The sequence below is a fragment of the Anopheles darlingi genome, chromosome 3 (assembly GCF_943734745.1).
Source record: "Anopheles darlingi chromosome 3, idAnoDarlMG_H_01, whole genome shotgun sequence".
Taxonomy (NCBI): Eukaryota; Metazoa; Arthropoda; class Insecta; order Diptera; family Culicidae; genus Anopheles; species Anopheles darlingi.
Genome location: NC_064875.1, coordinates 13,246,467 through 13,263,966, shown reverse-complemented (window position 1 = coordinate 13,263,966; position 17,500 = coordinate 13,246,467). Strand labels below are relative to the sequence as shown.

The following is a 17,500-nucleotide window of genomic DNA, read 5'->3' as shown; positions in this document are numbered from 1 at the left end:
TTTTCTATTCAAATCGTATAATTACAATATTTACCCCTCGAAATGGTATCCCTTTTGAAGCATATTTCCATTGATGTAGCAAACGTTCTTACTTCTCGGCCTAGCTGCCTCGCTTCCAGCTAAATCTATTTCACTTAAGTACAGCTCGGAATTTATGAAAAAAGAGGAAATGATGGATGAATTGAAATTTAAAATTGAAGAAATCAATGCCGCAAAGTTAGCAAGCTAGACGTAACACAATCATTCCGTAGTTGGGTTAGTTTTAGATATCGTAATTTTTATTTTTTTACTTTATATACACCTCTGCACGGATAGCAATTAGTAGCGAATTGCAGCAAGTATTTTAGTTAGGTGCGAATCAACCGTCACGAAACCCACAATCATTTCGAACTACAATCATATGTATTCCAGCACAATCATCATCCGATGCAGAAGCCAATCTTGCATGATTTCGTTCCAATTTTAAATGATTCAAATAAAAGATTAAAAGCCAAACGGAAGAATTGGAATATAGGTTTATGTGCTTCTTGTCCGATATATTTCAGAAATTCCTTCAATTAACGATTATTGCTTGGTGCTGCGCTGCGAATCAGGTGACTAATCGATCGAATAAATCTAACGGATGTTATGATTTCCATTCATAACAGGAACTCCTGTGAATCCTTCCTCCTTTGCAATCTTTTCTAATTTTTTTTAGTCACCAAGGCACCACCAGGGGAAATAGGAAGGTTTCTAGGAAGGAAGGGAGGGGGTTTCTGGATTAATAATAACCGGGCGATAGCGCTCAACACCGAACGATGCTTGGTCTCATCTATTATTCCGTTCGGTTGGGACCACGTGGGCTCTCTTGAATAAATTCCAACCGGTACGAGGATTATAGTCATTAGACCGCTCGGTGCCGTCGCAGCATGCTTATCCGAGGGCAAGGGATTTAGTACAATTCCAGGTGCTTGGAAGGATTTAGTGCAACCCGAACTGGTGCAGTATCGGCAGTTGAGGTTGGCGTGGAAATCAGTGTGATGCCATTGAAACACCGGACGACCAAGCAACGGAGGTATTCCACCCGATCAACTGGCGATACTGGAAATGCTAAAACGTAGAAAATATTAGGCAATCGACAGAGCTATTGGTATAATAATCCAAGCAACCTTGGAGTAAGAATTACGATTCCGCTTTAAAATTAATATTGTACACGGCTTTTTTTATTGCAGGACCGAGGATGAGGATCCAGATGCGCGTCAATATTCATCTCAATACTCGCTGGTACATTTGTTCTTCTCGCGGGATGAATTTTTCCAGCCGTTTTACACAATTCTTTCAGCTCGTTCATCGGCGATACAGGGAAACCGAGAGAGCTCCTGAATGTGCTCATCTTTACGCTACTGCAACTAAGAGAATCCCCTACTATGCTACTACTACATGTGTATAGTACGTGCCAGGGAAAGGCCTCGCCGCCGGATTGTGGTCGATCCGATGTCGGTTGTTGCTCCGAAGAACCGCCGACCAAACGATGAACAACCGACAAAACACGAAATCGGTCCACATGAGGGGCCAACAGCAAGAGAGACACAGAGTGTTCATCGCGAACAACCCCTTTCTCGGGAGGTTTATCTGTTCGACTTCAACGCAGCAGCGCATGCTTGGTGGTGTTCGTGGCCATTCAAAATTGTTCCGTTGCCGGATGAACACGTGCTCGTTTCAATTTTACAGGGCGCAACCACCCTTCATTCGCGCCACTAGCTCTCGTGCTTGTATGTGTTTCTTTATACCTGGTATTCCGATTTGTGCGTGTGTATATTCTGTCGGCGTTGGACTGGGTGGACATTCTGGGCCCGGCTGCACGGTTTACTCGGTCGTTTTGAATGGAAAGGTAAATTGTTTGTGCGCGAATCTGTTCTCCTGCGTTTGTGCCGCACAAGAGTGCTTTCTCCTGGTGTCGGCATCTGAATCCGAAGAAAGTTGGTGCAAAAGAGAAATTATAAAATAAATCTCGGTGGTGAAAAGTTGTGCAGCCTCTTCCGCTGTATGTGGGAGTCATTTTGTTACTCGAAATCTTTCCCCAGTCTCGCGTCTTCTCGCGTATGAAAAGGAAAAGCCGAAAATCCAAATCTACCACGGTGGGGGCGACGGCGGATGTGGCGGCTGAAGAGGTGATTATTTGGTGCGCGCATGTGCTTGGTCGCTCGCAGGGTAGAAAGGGCAATCCCAAGAAGCCAAAGAAGGACTTGGAGCCCTCCACCCCGCCGTGTCTGTGCCGTGGTGTGTGCGTTTGAACGTTGTGCGTATTGTCGGAAGCTGTGCAAGCATCATGTTGGGTTCCCCTTTTTAGGAAGGTTTTCTCGTGTCAACGTGTTCAAGGTAGCAAGCATAGGAAATGGAAATATATTGCCTAAGCAGCGTTATTAAAGGAAGGCAGTGCGTTGCCACAACAACCAAACGTTCTTGTGCCATGCGCTAGTGAGTTTTCCAGTCAATAATGTGGGGGTTTTCTCTGGTTTTTCTTCAGCAGCTACTGTGTCTGTGCAGGTGTCCAGTTACAAGTGAAATCCATTCCGGAGTGCTAGATTGCCATCAATTTGGCTAGTGATTTCTATTGCAAAAAAAAAATTAACCACAAAGGAGTGCATCCTGTGTCAAAAAGCATCTGCACCAGCGACATCAACGCGACGAGCTGCATTCAACAGCCGCCCCTCTGCTGGCCAGTGGTAGTGGCAAGTGGTGACGAGCAAATTGGCATAAATGCATAATGCGACATAGTAGGGCTTCTCTTCCTGCTGGTTCCAAAGCGCTGGCCGGCAGCAACGCAAGCGAGCGACGACGGGGCAGCAAATGCAAGAGTCTGGCGGCGACGGCAACCGGTTGTGTGTGTATGCTCTAAATATCCTGCCCACTGTGGCCGCCCCAGGACGTTGTGTGCTTGTGCGCGAAGGCAAAAGAAAGGGTGAAAGGGGGCGGAAGCGTGGTGCCAGCAAGCGCGTGCACTGCAGTGGAGAGCGAGAGATGCGAGAGCAGTTGTGAAAAGTGTATGGCCTCAATTGGATGCTGGAAACTGGAATCACTGGTCCCGAGAGTGTGTAGTACAGTACGCCAATCGTGAGGGATTGTGCTCGACACACCCGCGCCTCTACACTGTTTAGTCACGAACGCGGGGACCTCCACCACTACTCTAGGAAGTCAGATTAGCGTTTTCGCAAGAGTGGTACATACCTTCCTCCCTCCCCAAGTACTACGCTGAAGATGAAGGTCGCCGCTGAAAATGGACGTGCGATGCCAGGAGGCCAGCCACTTCCTGCCCGCCTGAACCACCCGAAGTCACTACGTCGCTCGTTGCAGCTTACCAAACCGGACGGGAATTGAAAGAGAAACCCCCGTTGGAGCTACATATCCGGCAGGCAAGAAGGTGGTAAGTTGCGATTGATTCGAATTCCGTAGGGCGTGAGCGAAACTAGTAGTTGAAGGACATGGGGCCAGATTCTGTGCCAGCAAGCATGAGGATCAGATCATGCAAGTTAAGAAACCTTAGAAGATTTCCAACTGGTGATGCTAAAACATGAACCACAGTTTGCATCGCATACTACATTTGCCTCTTTTTATTTCCTCAAACTCCGTCCCTCAGATAGCTAGGAATGGTTTGCATTCTTGAACGTAAAAGTTGTCTGTCACAAAGTAAACTGGTTACGCATTCTTTCAGCGACATTCTCCTAGGAAAGTTTCTGCACTAAAAACTTGCTCGGTTACTATAGAAACGGTATTAGCCAAATGGAATGGAACACGCGGAAGGGGCTGGTGTCTCAAGTAATTACTAGTTTCATGTGTCACGCGAGTAGAACTGGGTTGATGAAAGCAAACGGCAGGTCGTGGAACGGTTTCCCTAGATCCGCATTAATCGTTGTTCGACAATCGTTGTGGCGAATGAATGGTATGAGGCTAATTCGACCGTTGAAAAATGATTATGATGGTCTATTTTAGAACATAGCTTTCCAATCGTAATAATTCATAAACTGCAAATGGTTTAAGTTCAAGGGCCATCTGGTTCAGATGAAATTGATTTTATGAGCCAAAACCGTATCATCTAACATTTATAAATACCACACTCTAGCGATACATAGGCTCGAGGCGATCTGTAACATGAAAAATGGTTTAAAACTTTGTGTTATACTTGGTGCCTTTGCCGCTCGACACGCTGGCTTTTGCAATCACCACAGCGTACTCCAACAGCATACAAGCTGTTCGACATGCGACGCGATCGATCGACAGCGCATTCCATGCCGCGGATACTGGATGCTGCCCGTCCGGGGCGGTTGCAGTTGACGTGAACGGAAATGAAAACAATCTGAATTGAGAGGAGCACAACGAAGAAGCACAAACGCTGGGAATTCTGTACCGGCAGCATCCGCTCGCTGCAGTACGGCACTTATTCTAAGTTCACATTTGCAATAATGAATGTGTTTTCGCACGCTGGCTTTGAAGATCTCTGTTTTTAATTTCGAGCCGGTTTGGGTTCCATAATCAACCCCCACTCGGTCTCCAAAACGATGATCTTGGGCAAGATAAAAGGAAGACACTTATCACTTATTATCCAACCGCGTCTCGTCCATCGCACAGTGTGAGGGTTGGAGCAGAAACGTGTCTCGGGCTATGGTGCTGCGCAAAACAGGCGCCCAGGCGCGTGCGGCTGTCTGTGTGTATTTGCCACCCCGGTCTGGTGTTCTTAATGATCTCCCGTGTCCGGCGTGCAATGACTGGAAAATTGGTCCAGCAAAAAGGTGCGGCCGTAATCGTTTGCCAAATGGCACCGGCGAGTACGTTACAGTGGATGGCCTAATTGGGGACCAGGAGAATTACCCTCCACATGGTGCATCCGTTTGTTCGTATAATAGGCGCTATGAAATCGTGCTGCACGTTTATGTGATTTAGTATGCTATATTACTTTATTGCATTGCCTCAACTTAAGTATCTTTATGTGTAGCAACTCAATGATGTCGACTTTCCTTCAAAGAAACTGCTCTTCTTGGGCAACGGAAATTCTGTAACATCCCTGCGCGATATGAAAACCAAAAAAAGAACCATTCCTCTGTCTGGCATTGTCTGCTTCCGCTCTAGTTTATCATTCGCTCCGTTGTTCTAACAATACCTCGCCCGTTCAAGGTCCACACGTAACCTTCTAATGCCCCGCTAGGTATGCGCTGCAAACGATATTTCACTTGAACGGTGATGCACTAATGAATGCAAAAGAGGCCATTCTGCCAGAAAAGGGGACAGTCCACTCTAGATCACCGACACAGCAGCGACGAGCACCGCGGCTTATGCTGCGGGCGTCAAGTGGTCGCCAACGTCAAAGCTTTGTGGTTGGTTTGCGCGGTTTGCAATCCGCATCATACGAACGGTCTGGACGCGCGTGAGCGCAATGTGCGATGGGCCTTAAAATAGTATCACTCCTCGTCCGTCCGGTTGATGACTCTAAAATGGACGTTTCCTGCTTCGCTTCATGTCGTTCGCCATGCGGATTGCCACCGACACGATCAAAGATGGCGAGAAAAGATGCCCGACAATGGTTTCGTATGTTCTCTACGATTCGCCGAACCATCCAGCTCTGTAACGGCTGATAAGGCACACCCGTTCGCTCGTGGCCGATAAGAAGGGATGATGTTACAATGTTGACTTTCTGTGGAACTTTGTTCCCAATCAAATCGGTTGTACTTATCTGTGCAGTTTTCTGGACCCGATCCATGAACGGTAGCTTCATAAATATGCATCCAACTTCTTCTTTCACCCGGCATAATTCATCGGTTTCATACGACACACGAAGAGAAGGTCGTTACGGTCGGTTCGCATCGGAAGCAGAAACGTAGATGAAACAAGATCTCCTCGACCATTGCAATCCACTGAAAATGTAGGTTACCGCGGTGTTTTGCTTCGTGCTCGAACGTGAAGCGGAGAAAGGAAGCAAGCGACTCCGACTTCATCCGCATACATCACCACCATCTCCGGTGTAGTTATGTTGGGTGTGGTGTGCCTTTCCTTGCTGGCCAGAGATGATTCACTTTCAATCGAAAACAAAATGTCCATACTTTTACTATCAGCCGTTGCAATGGGGAACCCATTGTTAGATAGGAACTTTCGGAATTGAATGGAAACCCGGTGCCAGATTGGTAGAGCCACGGGGGGGAATAATTTGGGTGGGGATTGAATTCACCTCGAAAAGAAAACTAGAGGAAATGGTTTGGGAGAAACAGAAGTTAGCAAAGAGTAGATCAGTAGCGCTATCAACGTGCTTAATTTATGCATAAAAAATCATTTTATTTTTATCGTATTAATCCACGTTTTCCACTGTCTAACTGTTCCACTGACTGTTAAAAGATTTCAGTTTTTTACCCATTTTATGAACTGTGTGTTTTGTTGCAAACATCTACTGCACAAAGGAGAGTCATCGAATAATTCAGTACAACGATTTAACGTTACAATTAGAATTTGCTAGCATCAGTTAGAATTAGTAGGGACCGCTTCTAATTTTCATCTAACTCAGCCAAATGTTAAACTGTTTAGAGGATGGTGAAAGAGCATGTTGAAGCATTCAAGCATTCTACGCGAACAGGAAACATTCCGGAGCGGTGCGATCATGATCTAGGTGAGCGGTAAAATCATGAGCTCATACGATTAACATGGTTCGACTAAGAATCTAAGAAGGGGAAATGAAAGGTCGCGAGCAAAGACTCAGATGCAATACAAAGAGCTGCACTGGCAATGCAGTCAGACCGTTCATACTCGTAGCAACGTCGAAGAATCCGGCCAGTCGATCGTTCAAATAATGAGCAAAACGCACATCTTGCAATATAGAACTTTATACAACTAAATAAGTGCAACTACATATACCAATTTCTTACATTTTTTTTGAATATCGTTAACCTTACTGTACATCTTTTCATCCTCGAACGATGCTTATAACTTCCTCCCTCTCAAATAGTCACAACATTAAAAATCTATCCCTTTCGGCGTCATTAGTTTATGTAAAAAATCCTCTGTACTACTTCTAGTTCTAGCTGCATCATTAATCTCACTTCACCGACCGGAAAACAAGACACGGAAAAAAATGGCCAATCTTTCGACACCTCGATGCAGCGAAATGTCAATCGGCAGATTCTTGTCCCGAGACGGCGCTCCATTACCGAGGGATGATTTGTCACAACAAATGGCAAAAGCCTGGCTGCGGCTCTAAGGCGCGATTGCACCAATTATCGGCACTTTGCCACGGACGCAGACGCTCGACCGACCTCGAACCCTATAAACATTTCGTCGCACAAGCGTCAAGATAAACTCGATCTGCTGTAAAATATGTAACATTCGTGATTTGCTTCCTTTTTTCTCACCGGCGGGAAATCATCTTCCTGCATTGAGCAGTACACCGCGTGCGGCTTAGTTAGCGAATGAGTAGCTAAGTGAAATATTGGTATTTTAGTTAGAATGATTCAAATTGGAAAGATCATCAAGCCGTTACGAGCACTTGGTGACGGTACCGTGTCTAGTGATCGTTGCCAGCCGCATCACAGCAACGCAGCTGAGGTGTTGATGGACGCCATGGGAACCGTGCGCTACGGCTGGCTTGTTAGAGCTTTTGTTTCGCAAACATAGAAATGTAGAGAGTGGTACAAGAGGAACATATTTTAGGAAGACACGGTCGAAAGATAGAGCACCGAAAGGGCGACAAAAATATGTCCCAATCGCTTAATGTCGCGCACCCAGTGAATGGGGAACGGGGGACAATTTATGGCGTCCTGAGAAGGGAAACAATGGTATGGTTTGCGGTAAAGTGTGATTCTGGGATGTATGTGTGTGTGTGACCTTCATCCACTCTTACCGAGATGGCCCTCTTTTGCAATTAATGTGCGAAAAATAGATGTACGATTTGTGTGCGAACGTACTATCGCGAAGGGATCGCGGCACCCTCTAGGTGTCGAGAAGATACCTCGCACATCGGGAGATATTTTGAGAATTAATTGGTACGGTGGCGCTTATATTTAAAAGGGGGGTTGATGTTCTTCTATTGACTCACCAGCGTGCGGCAGCACTTAGGGCTATGTTATTTGATAATCCCGGCCAACTACTAACTCGCTTCTTATATTATCGGAGCTCATTTGCATCATTATACTAAATGCTCCCTTATCTAGCAGTCTACTAGATAGCTTACTGCGCTCTACATTGTTGTCAATCCTTACAAAAAATTGTAAAAATCGTCTGCTAACACCTGTTTCCTCAATCCTACTAATTATTTGATACGGTTAAATGATGCTGTAGCATGTAACCGATAAAACATAGTCAACCCCTACATGTAGATGTTGGTTTTATGATAAAAAAAAATTGCTACTTCACTAATTGGCGGCAGGATCGTATTTTGACCGAAAGATCAGCCGATGCTAGGGTTTGCCGTCATCGGATGAATTGGCAAGGGATTTGCCTTGGAGGACGCCGGTGCGTGGACAACCGTCGTCGATGGATAGCCCCGGATGGTGGCCTAGAAAGTGCTAATAGTACCCGCTCAGATAACTAATTAGCAAATACACACGGTAACAGATGGAAGATAGCCTGCTAGCCATCCATTTCTCTGGTCGGTGTACTTCCCATTTCCGTGCTACTGATTCATTGGCTTCTGCTGAAACCGCACCTCTTCTAGGCCCCAGGCGAATGGCGATGATGGTCTTGGTTTTTTAGCCAATTTATGACACACCATTGGGGGCCCCTCGGGGTGAAAGTTTGGTGTGGAAATGTAAGTGGCCAGCTGCCGTCGAGGACTGCTACGGATCAGGGTGTGCTGTGAGCGAGCGAGCGAGCGAGTATGGTGAGACATTGCTCTCACCATGGTTTTCCCAGCTGGGTGTCGTTTCGAAGCCGCTTATTTTTCTATTTTTCATCCGGTTTACAAATTTCATATTAATACCGAAAGCGGTTTGGGTGACGTCCGATGTGTAAAACAACGATTTTGTTTGTATTTTTCAATCCTTAAAACAGAAACAGCATAATAGTTTTTTTTTGCAAAACTTGTTCCTTGGTTTAAATCAGTTTCACTTCATTGGAATCTTGATCTTGACAAAGGTTGCTGTGATGAATATGTTGCTGCCTGGATTGGAACCCCTTTTTTTATTATTTTAAACTTAAGTTTGCCAACACTTCCAAGCAAACCAGTAACTTTCTACTATTTGCACGAGTTTCCAATGTGCCAACTGGTTGAATGCTTCTTTTTTAATGAAATCTGCTTTCAAATTTGACTTCAGAATAATCAATGGTTTGTGCGGGTCTCCAGTTGGTGAAATTTCAACTCGATTCGACCTCAAGTTTGTACACGTAACGTCTCGATGCCCTCCCGCGTGTGCCAGAAGCGGATGAAGATAATATAAAGCTACACACTAAAGAAAAAAAACCTTCTTAGGAACAAGCCAACACTTTGGCAGCAAACATATGAACTAAACCGAGATGGCAACCGGCAGGCCTCTGGTCAACGACATGATGGCACGCCGACAATTCACTTTCGCTCTTATGGTGCCGGCGGGGTGGTGGTGATGGTGCGTTCGCTAGCAGCGCGCGATTTGGCTTTCTTGCCTTTTTTTTTGCGTTTGGCTCGCCGGCATTATCTCGCTTGTCGATGGCTGGCGCTTGCTTGCCATCGCGGTTCGGTGCGAATGAGTTCACTAATCCGGCCGGTGCTCCCCGGCTAGCAACGGTTTCTATGGTCCAACAATTTTAGCCGCTTCACACGATCGCACCGGCTGCCTCACGCCACCACCACCACGCTACCACATGGTTTTTGCGGGGCCAAACCCCAATCCGACCATTGACGCGCCAACTCATGTTGCACAATGTGCAACCGATCAGCACCGTTGTTTGCTCGCGTTCGCGTTTTCGTGTTGGTGGATTGTTCTTCTCCCGCTTTTTTTTTGTATTTAGGCCGGGTTCCGAACATTTCATCCTGCAGCAGGCGATCCAACCATCCGACACGCTTGGTCGCTTGGAGTTGGTGGGGCTGAATTATATATAATTTTACTGTCTTCCGCTAATGCCATGCTTCCGGACTTCCGTTCCGGGTGTTGTGTGCGTGACCGCTTCGAGGAGTCGACGACTCGTTAATCGACGAAACTAAAAAGCAGGTACAACGTGGTACAAGCGTTGTAAATCGTTAGATAACGACTAACATTACACGATGAGATCGTGCTTGTTATTACTCTTTGCCAGCCAATTTCGACACTTTCAACACATCGAGAGAGTCAGATGACGTATCAATATCGCAAGAGAGCGATCGTTGTGTGTTTGCATGTTCCAGTTATCGGTAGTAAGATCCAATAGAACCACGATTGATACCGTGGTACATAGCCATAACCACTAAACAGTTGTCAACACAACAAGCAAGCCGCGGTCCAATGTAATCAACGGTCTTTCGGTGTTACCAAGTGTTCAGCGTGATGATGGTTACGGTAGAACGTGTAACTTAGCGGATGAATTAATGATTTGATGGTGCTCGTTTCTATGCCTACGATTGGAAATCTATTTTCGATATAGAAAACAGCGAAATGGATTGGTGGATGTTGTTCTGATTGTTGTTTCAAAACTCATATCTTTATATTTCATTATTATGATCTAAAAGAGCTTCCTTAATATTACTAATGATAAGTATTACTCTAATCATATAAATGTTTCATTTTATAGAAATAACGGCAGTAAGATACTTAAAAACTATCAATATCATCAATCCAATTCCTAGAAGCTCTTTAAGAGAATTCAATACTTGCATTACTTTTCCATATTGACTCGAGTATTACTTCCAAATGTTGTACAACGTACTCCAGTCAGTTACCCAACAACTCTTGCAATGTAAACGATCGATTTCGTAAGTATCAAATGATCACTTGATAGCCATGCGTTAATGTTGATGCTCATCAGTGCCAGTTAATTGTGATACACTTCGACTCGCGAGCGTCTGGTTTAATCTGAGCAAATCTGAGTCTGCCTGCATGCCTGCAACAAGCTGCCGACACTCGGAACAAATAAACTTACGAACGCTCTGTGTAAACTTTGCGCACCTTCTTCCGATCAATCCACGTCCACGCCGTGGCTGCCTTGTTTACTATCAGTTTTTATGATAAATAAACAGCAAAAATCGGTGACGATCGACTGTCTGCCAGAGTGTCAGAGTCAGCGGAAGCAAGCTGATCGTGGATCATCGGCCGTACCACAATCAGGCACATGTATCGTCGAGGCAACGACTTCGAGTACTGGACACAGGGGCAGCACTAATTGTGCTGACTGGATGAGAAGTGTTTTCAGTCCAGCTAAAGGGGTCCACCACGTGCAGCGAAACACGATTTTCATGTGGTTTTCCTCGACTCGGCCCAACACTGCTCGTCTCGGGCAATCGGGGCACATGTTTGTTGATTCTGCCGTTCTCCGCTTGTTCCTCTCTATCGCGGTTTTTTTTGTTTGGTTTTTTGCTAAGGCCACCCTTTACGACACATGTTGTGTTACCATTTTGTGCGGCCACCGTTCGTGGTGTGGCCGGCATCGGATTGCAAAGCTGCGTACATCGCAACAAGGCATGGAGTATACAGGGGAGGTTTTAAAGGGTGGCGGTTGTAAATGAAAACTTTCGCAATTTCCCAGTTGAGCACGTTTGTTGAAATGGTTGTTTTTTTTTTTTGCTCACTAGCCTGGGTTCATTTTTTGTCGTTCAATAGCGCCTTTGTTGGTGCGGTTGAGAGGTAGTTGAAGAGAATGATTGAATGACTGTCATATTGTTTGTCAAATGATGGTTCAATATAATGATAGTTGCTTCATAAATAAGTACCATCAGCGTCTCTAATTCAAGTCGCGTAAATTACTATACATTATGAGAAAAGAAAAATATCGCTCTACAGATGTTAGAGACGCTGCAGATCTTGCATTTTATGATAGAAATATGTGTATTATTGCAATTAAATGGGAAAAATAGCCCTACGCATATTACCGTTTTCATATTCATTCTTCCGTTTGAATCTAAATAAACATTACGATTTTCCACCGCAAAACGTTACCTTCTATCGGTAGGTCAGTCCTGTTTTTCCGTTCCTCTTGTTTGTTATAAAAAAAAATAGCCAAAACAAACACCAAAGAAAAACGCAGAATTCCGTCTCTTCTACCGCTTCCTATCAGAAGTTATTATAAACATCCCGGCATTACGGATCCGCAAAAGATGATCCTCTGAACCAGGATTTCCCAGACTGCTATATCTTCTGGTCTTCGACACCAAATGGCCCCAAAGGTTTGGATTCAAAAGTTCATTGAGTTCACGGAAGCAAATCCACGGAGTAATCGCATTCCAAACGAATGGATTCGAGTTCTGTGTTTATAGAAACAGCGGAAATCTCGTACGGAAAATTGGAACAACTTTAATGACGACAGGAGCAGCACCGGAACCAACCCCAAATTTCATTCACATACGATAGTCTGTGCCGGTTCGGTTCGAATGACGCGTACAGAGTCGCACGAATTTCGGGCGCCATTTATTTCAGCGCAAAACAACCAGACGACCGTGACACGAGATGGCGTGCGGAATTCGCATTCAAAAACCAAACACCAGCCAGCTAGCCTCTAGCGGTATGACACGGTGATGCGATGTTCCAAAATTACGAATTAGGACTGCTGCTTTCCTTGAACTGCCATCTGATGCACCACAAAACCCTCTCCTCGGTCGTGTTGCGTGTCTGCACGATTCATCATCGATCACGCACCCGGTGCTGCTATTGATTGATCAAAGATGATGCGCTTCGATTTGACCTTCGACCGCTCGCCTTCGATCGAGATGATCGACGGACGGACGAACACTGTCCGTCGTCGGCACTGATGGATACGATTGGCGCAGGTTTCAGCGAGCTTTGCCCACTATCTGGCCCACCATTCACTTTCACTCTCGACCGCCGGATGGTGAATTTTCACTTTCTATCTTGAGTACCAGGAGGGTAGGCGTGAGGGGTATGCTTGCTGTTGTGGCGTGTGTGGCGGGCGCGCGCGCGTTCTGTTCGCGTGGCTACGCCATTAACCGGCATCGGTTTGTTGACGAAAAGCGAGCTGCCTTTTGAGGTGTGCAACGGTGGATGGGAGCACCGGCAGCGCTAAGACCAAAGTGCAGAGTCTGGTCGTAACGATGACCCTGGCAGGGTAAGACTTGCTTGTACATTTATTTATGGTGCAACGCAGAAACACTCTGCCGAGCGTTGTCGGTCGTCCAACGAACCACCACCGGGCCAGGGGCAAGGTGTGATGGAGCAAAGCGTCAGTATGTTTTCTTAAAACAAACGCCGCTGACCTTGGTAGGAAATGCTGGGTGGCGTGAACCAGATAAGCAGGGTTCTCGGTTCCGATAGTGTAGTTGTGTTGGGGACACGAGGTGTGGCAGTACACGAAATGCCCATTCCTGGGAACAGTTGCTTCACCTTCAGGTTGTTGAATTGTTAATGTCTTGTAATCAGACATTGCTTTAATTTTGATAAAATTGGTATCAATGAAAGATCCATTGAGCTATGATACCTCACGAATAATAAAGATGTTGTAAAAACACTAGAGAAAGGACATAATATCAGCGGTGCGTCTTCAATTCTATCAGCATCAGCTGTGGCATCCTTGACGTCATCCCTCACGTGAGTTCCTGGTACTAATCTGATGATGCTTTTCGCTTAAAACATACATACAACATGAGATAAGGCATGCCCCGCAGTTAGTGTTGGTGAGGATCAACAAGATTTCAACGCTCTTGAAGTGAAGTGGTCTCTCTTGTGTTGGAAAAACTGATGAGAAAATCCAGCACGGACTCTCAAGTGGACACGACCTATCCACGGGGCCACTAACCTACGGGACGTGTGTCATCGTAAACCCCCTCGGAAATACGGTACCGCTGAAGTGCCACGCGCCGTATTGTATCGCATCCAATTGCCCCGTTTGCTAGTCGGAGCAGGTCACTCGACGAGAGAGCAGGAACAGCGCGATCCGCATTTCCCATCGAAGTTCGAAGCATCGTTTAATTAAATAAATGCTTCGTACCACCACGGGCCCCGACCAAGGAGGAACCTTGGCCTTCTCGTTCGCCTTCGGTTGCCTTGAAGGGAACCAACTCAAGTGTGTTGTAGATCAATGGCACAAGATAAGATAACGAGCGTTTCGTTTCGCTTCGCACCACTTCAAAGCCTTCAGTGAAAGTGGGAATGCATGGTGGGTTGGGGCGAGGAAGATGGAAGAGGTCCTATTGTCGAACAGTATGGGCTGTTATGGTCGGCAATTCATATCCTTCAATCACGCTGCCCCGATAGTGTCCTTCTTATCTGATCGCTTCGCTTATGGCCCGGTACAGAAGATGTTGCCTGTTGAACTAACACTGGCTCCGGCGGGCTCAGTGATAATTGAAACACATTAACACTTCGCGCTCAGACACCCGATACGTAGAGTGGAAGAGTTCTTGGTCGAGTTCTTACTTCCGGTGCTTCATTCTGCAGATTCAAGAGCCAGGTTGCGTGACAAATCGCTCGCCGTCTGCTCGGCTCGACCAAGGGGTGAACTACAGGGCAATTAACGAGCAATTATTATCACTCGAGTGTCACGCGGACTCTGGGTACTGATGATTGATGTCGGTTGGGAAAGTTTGTGGCGACACAATCGCGCTCTTCCTTAGTGCCGACATGATAAGATGAGACTTTCGAGTAGCCGGCAATCAATCTGAATCATCATCACTGACAGTTACCGATGTTCTCCCTCTTTTCAGATCTATACTCTTGAAGGTACCACGGGTACACGTCGATCACTGGAGTTCCGCTCTTCGACCGAAGAGCATCACAAACGACGAGGGAAGACCCGGAAGTGAACCCTGAACGGAGGGGCGCATAGAGAGTGACAGTAGTCGTGACAGAATGTCCGGTGGTAAGGATCGCCGATCGCGAGCTAGTAAAACACAAGGATGGGAGGAGGCCGGGGGCGAGTTTTACCAGGAGAGCTATCCTGCCGATCTGGAGGGTATGCAGCGCGATCCGTCCAAGATCGCGACGCTACTCCCGTCAAAGCAAACGCGCAACGGTAAGTAGAATGAGTAGATTGAGGTGAAGGTCTTGGCGTTGGCCGGATGGAATGTAGGTTAGCTGTTCCGAAGCAGACCATAACTCTTCCGCTCTTGGTCCACGCCCCCCCTTGGCCTCATCTGAGTGGGACGTGATTTACTTGACGGGTTTTTTTTCAATTTTTGTTTCGATTTTTAGCGACTACCAGACGTGTCCGGCCTGCCCAAGGACAGGACACGAAAGGTGGAACTCGGCGGAGGGCCAGCATTTCCACGGTAGCCCGGCGTGGCTCCCAGTATCATGAGATGCAAGTAGCGACAATGCCGGATCTGTCAGGTAAGCCTTCCTTTGTAGTAGTTTGCAGACGGAACAGAAACTGAACCGCACAGAAACTGAACAATTCGTCCATTGTTTTGCCCGGTGTGATGAAGCAGCTGAATTGATACCACTGCCAACACCGCAGCAACAGTAGAGAGACACACCAAATGCAAATGAAATTAATGTGGAAACTTTGCTAATTAATCCATAATTTACCACCGCACGCTGGTTCGTCCGATGGCGTGCGTTCTGGAGCGTAGAAACTTGGTTAGAGCGATGACCGCGGTGGTGGGTGGTGCGTTCGTTAGAGCGTAAAATTGTCCCACACTCGAGCCCCGGGGTGTACTGACTGAGGAGAAAACTGTATCGCGACGTCACTCCGCTTCGAGACGCCGCCAGAACCAGTTCAACGAACCACGGTACATGTTCACGGTTGGCTGCTCACGACCGGTCATTGGTCAGAGTGCATGCTAGCCTTTTGCTTCGGCTACGACGAGCGGTCCCGATAATTTATGGACGCGCGTCTGGCCGCGGCATCAACAACTTCGAGGTGGGGAAGAGCATACGATAGCGGATCGTAGTTCACGATCACGAGGTAGTGTGAATTGGAAGTGGAAGACGCGCTTTGATAGCCGGCTGTTGTTGCTGCTTTCAGCGCATGGCAGGGTTTGTGACTCACGCTGGACGGGGGTTCTTCACGATCTTTCATCGTGTGACTGATGATGACTGGGTGGCAAGTGAATGTTTTAATAATTGTCGCTTCTTTGACTCATTGCGGTGTGGATGTTGTGGCGATAGACTCATCGGTTTTATCCTTTTATTTGCGCAATTTAAGAGGACACAGTGTCATTAAAGAGAAATGCTATTTAGGTTAATGGGGAATCCAAACATGAAATTCATTGTTACAAGTTCTTGTAGATGATGGAATGATCATTACAAAGTTTTGTTTTAGGATTAGCGAACAAAACATGAAGATACCCTTATGCACTGGTCTGTGGTATTTGCTGCCTGTCTCCCTTGTCCGCATATTAACGAAGCAAAAGAATCCTTCAACCATGGCAGATGTATCGCTAGCAAGAAAAAAAACAATTAAAAATCATGTGATCGGGATGTGATCGAGAGACCTTGCCGACGATGATGCAATCGCGCGATTCGCGAACAGTGGTCCTTTCCATCACGAGTGTCAAGAACCTCCGGGAACCGGCTGGATAGCAAAACTTGTTTTGCAGAAAACTCGAATCCGGTGGTGGCCCCGGGCCGATGAGACGGCCTCAACCATCATCAACGGATCTTCTCGCCATCTTAAGCACCACAACACGATCGAATGTCGTGTCTGCCGTCGTGCCGCGCAGCTGTTTCATCGAAGCGTACGTGCGCTGTGACTCATTTCTTTCCATTCTCCTCCACCATCCCTTTTTCACATGGACTGTAACTCAGGCAGATTGTGGTTCAGCTTCAGCTGTACCATGGAGCAGCCATACATTTCTTTGTTCTTTTGGTGCGATTGATATGACGACTAGCGGTAGCGGTTGTGTAGAAGAAAAACCTGATTTCGATTGCCTTCGATACGGTTGTCTGACTATTCGCAGGAAGGTTTGAATTTGCGTTAATACTTTCATCGAATAACGGAGTATGCTCTGCTCCAATACACTGAAGCGAATCTACCAGTCAAGATATCGTTGAATGACAGCAATTTGTCGCGTTTCACACCTCTCGCTTCAGGAAGCATTCCTCCGATTGCGAAGCCAACAAAGTACATCCCATGTTCTCTGGCGGCAGATAAGTAAATTAGTCCGCAAGACCTCAACGGTCAATCGGCATGGCCTTTTTGCAGCAATTAAGCTGTGTATACCGGTCAGTGGGAAGCTATCGTGCAACGATCGCATTCGCAAACTAACTGTCAAGTGTCCTACGGTACATCGATCATGTACGGGATCGGTTGCGGCAGTTAAAAGCATCGTTCGGTGAGGGTCACGGTTGTCATTACGTTGTCCGTGGCATTCCGTGCACGATCGTATGTGCTATGCGGGAGTTATGCATGCGAGCCGCGGTAGAACAATAGATCGGATAAGGGATGCGATGTCGTATACGATCGGCGAGGGTCATTCTGGTGGAGCCATCTG

The 17,500-nt window shown here is 46.6% G+C and overlaps 2 protein-coding genes across 6 annotated transcripts in view; both read left to right on the top strand.

Annotated features, from left to right (window-relative positions):
• Window positions 1–519, top strand: part of LOC125958281 (neuronal membrane glycoprotein M6-a) — a 6,086-nt gene extending 5,567 nt beyond the window's left edge. For all 3 annotated transcript variants that reach the window (XM_049691531.1, XM_049691529.1, XM_049691530.1), the window contains one exon: window positions 1–519. This exon is cut by the window's left edge and continues 2,160 nt beyond it. The gene's annotated coding sequence lies outside the window, so the exon portion shown is untranslated.
• A 1,137-nt stretch (window positions 520–1,656) lies between these two features.
• The window catches only part of LOC125958263 (transmembrane channel-like protein 7), a 21,406-nt gene continuing 5,562 nt past the window's right edge, over window positions 1,657–17,500 (top strand). The window contains exons 1-4 of one of the 3 annotated variants that reach the window (XM_049691506.1): window positions 1,657–1,870; window positions 2,510–3,403; window positions 14,771–15,078; window positions 15,258–15,395. In XM_049691506.1, the coding sequence (XP_049547463.1) occupies window positions 14,916–15,078; window positions 15,258–15,395 (301 nt within the window). In that variant the 5' untranslated portion in view covers window positions 1,657–1,870; window positions 2,510–3,403; window positions 14,771–14,915. Of the gene's footprint in view, window positions 1,871–2,120; window positions 3,404–14,770; window positions 15,079–15,257; window positions 15,396–17,500 lie in introns of those variants that run through there. The other 2 variants (XM_049691505.1, XM_049691507.1) reach the window with 2 other exon arrangements.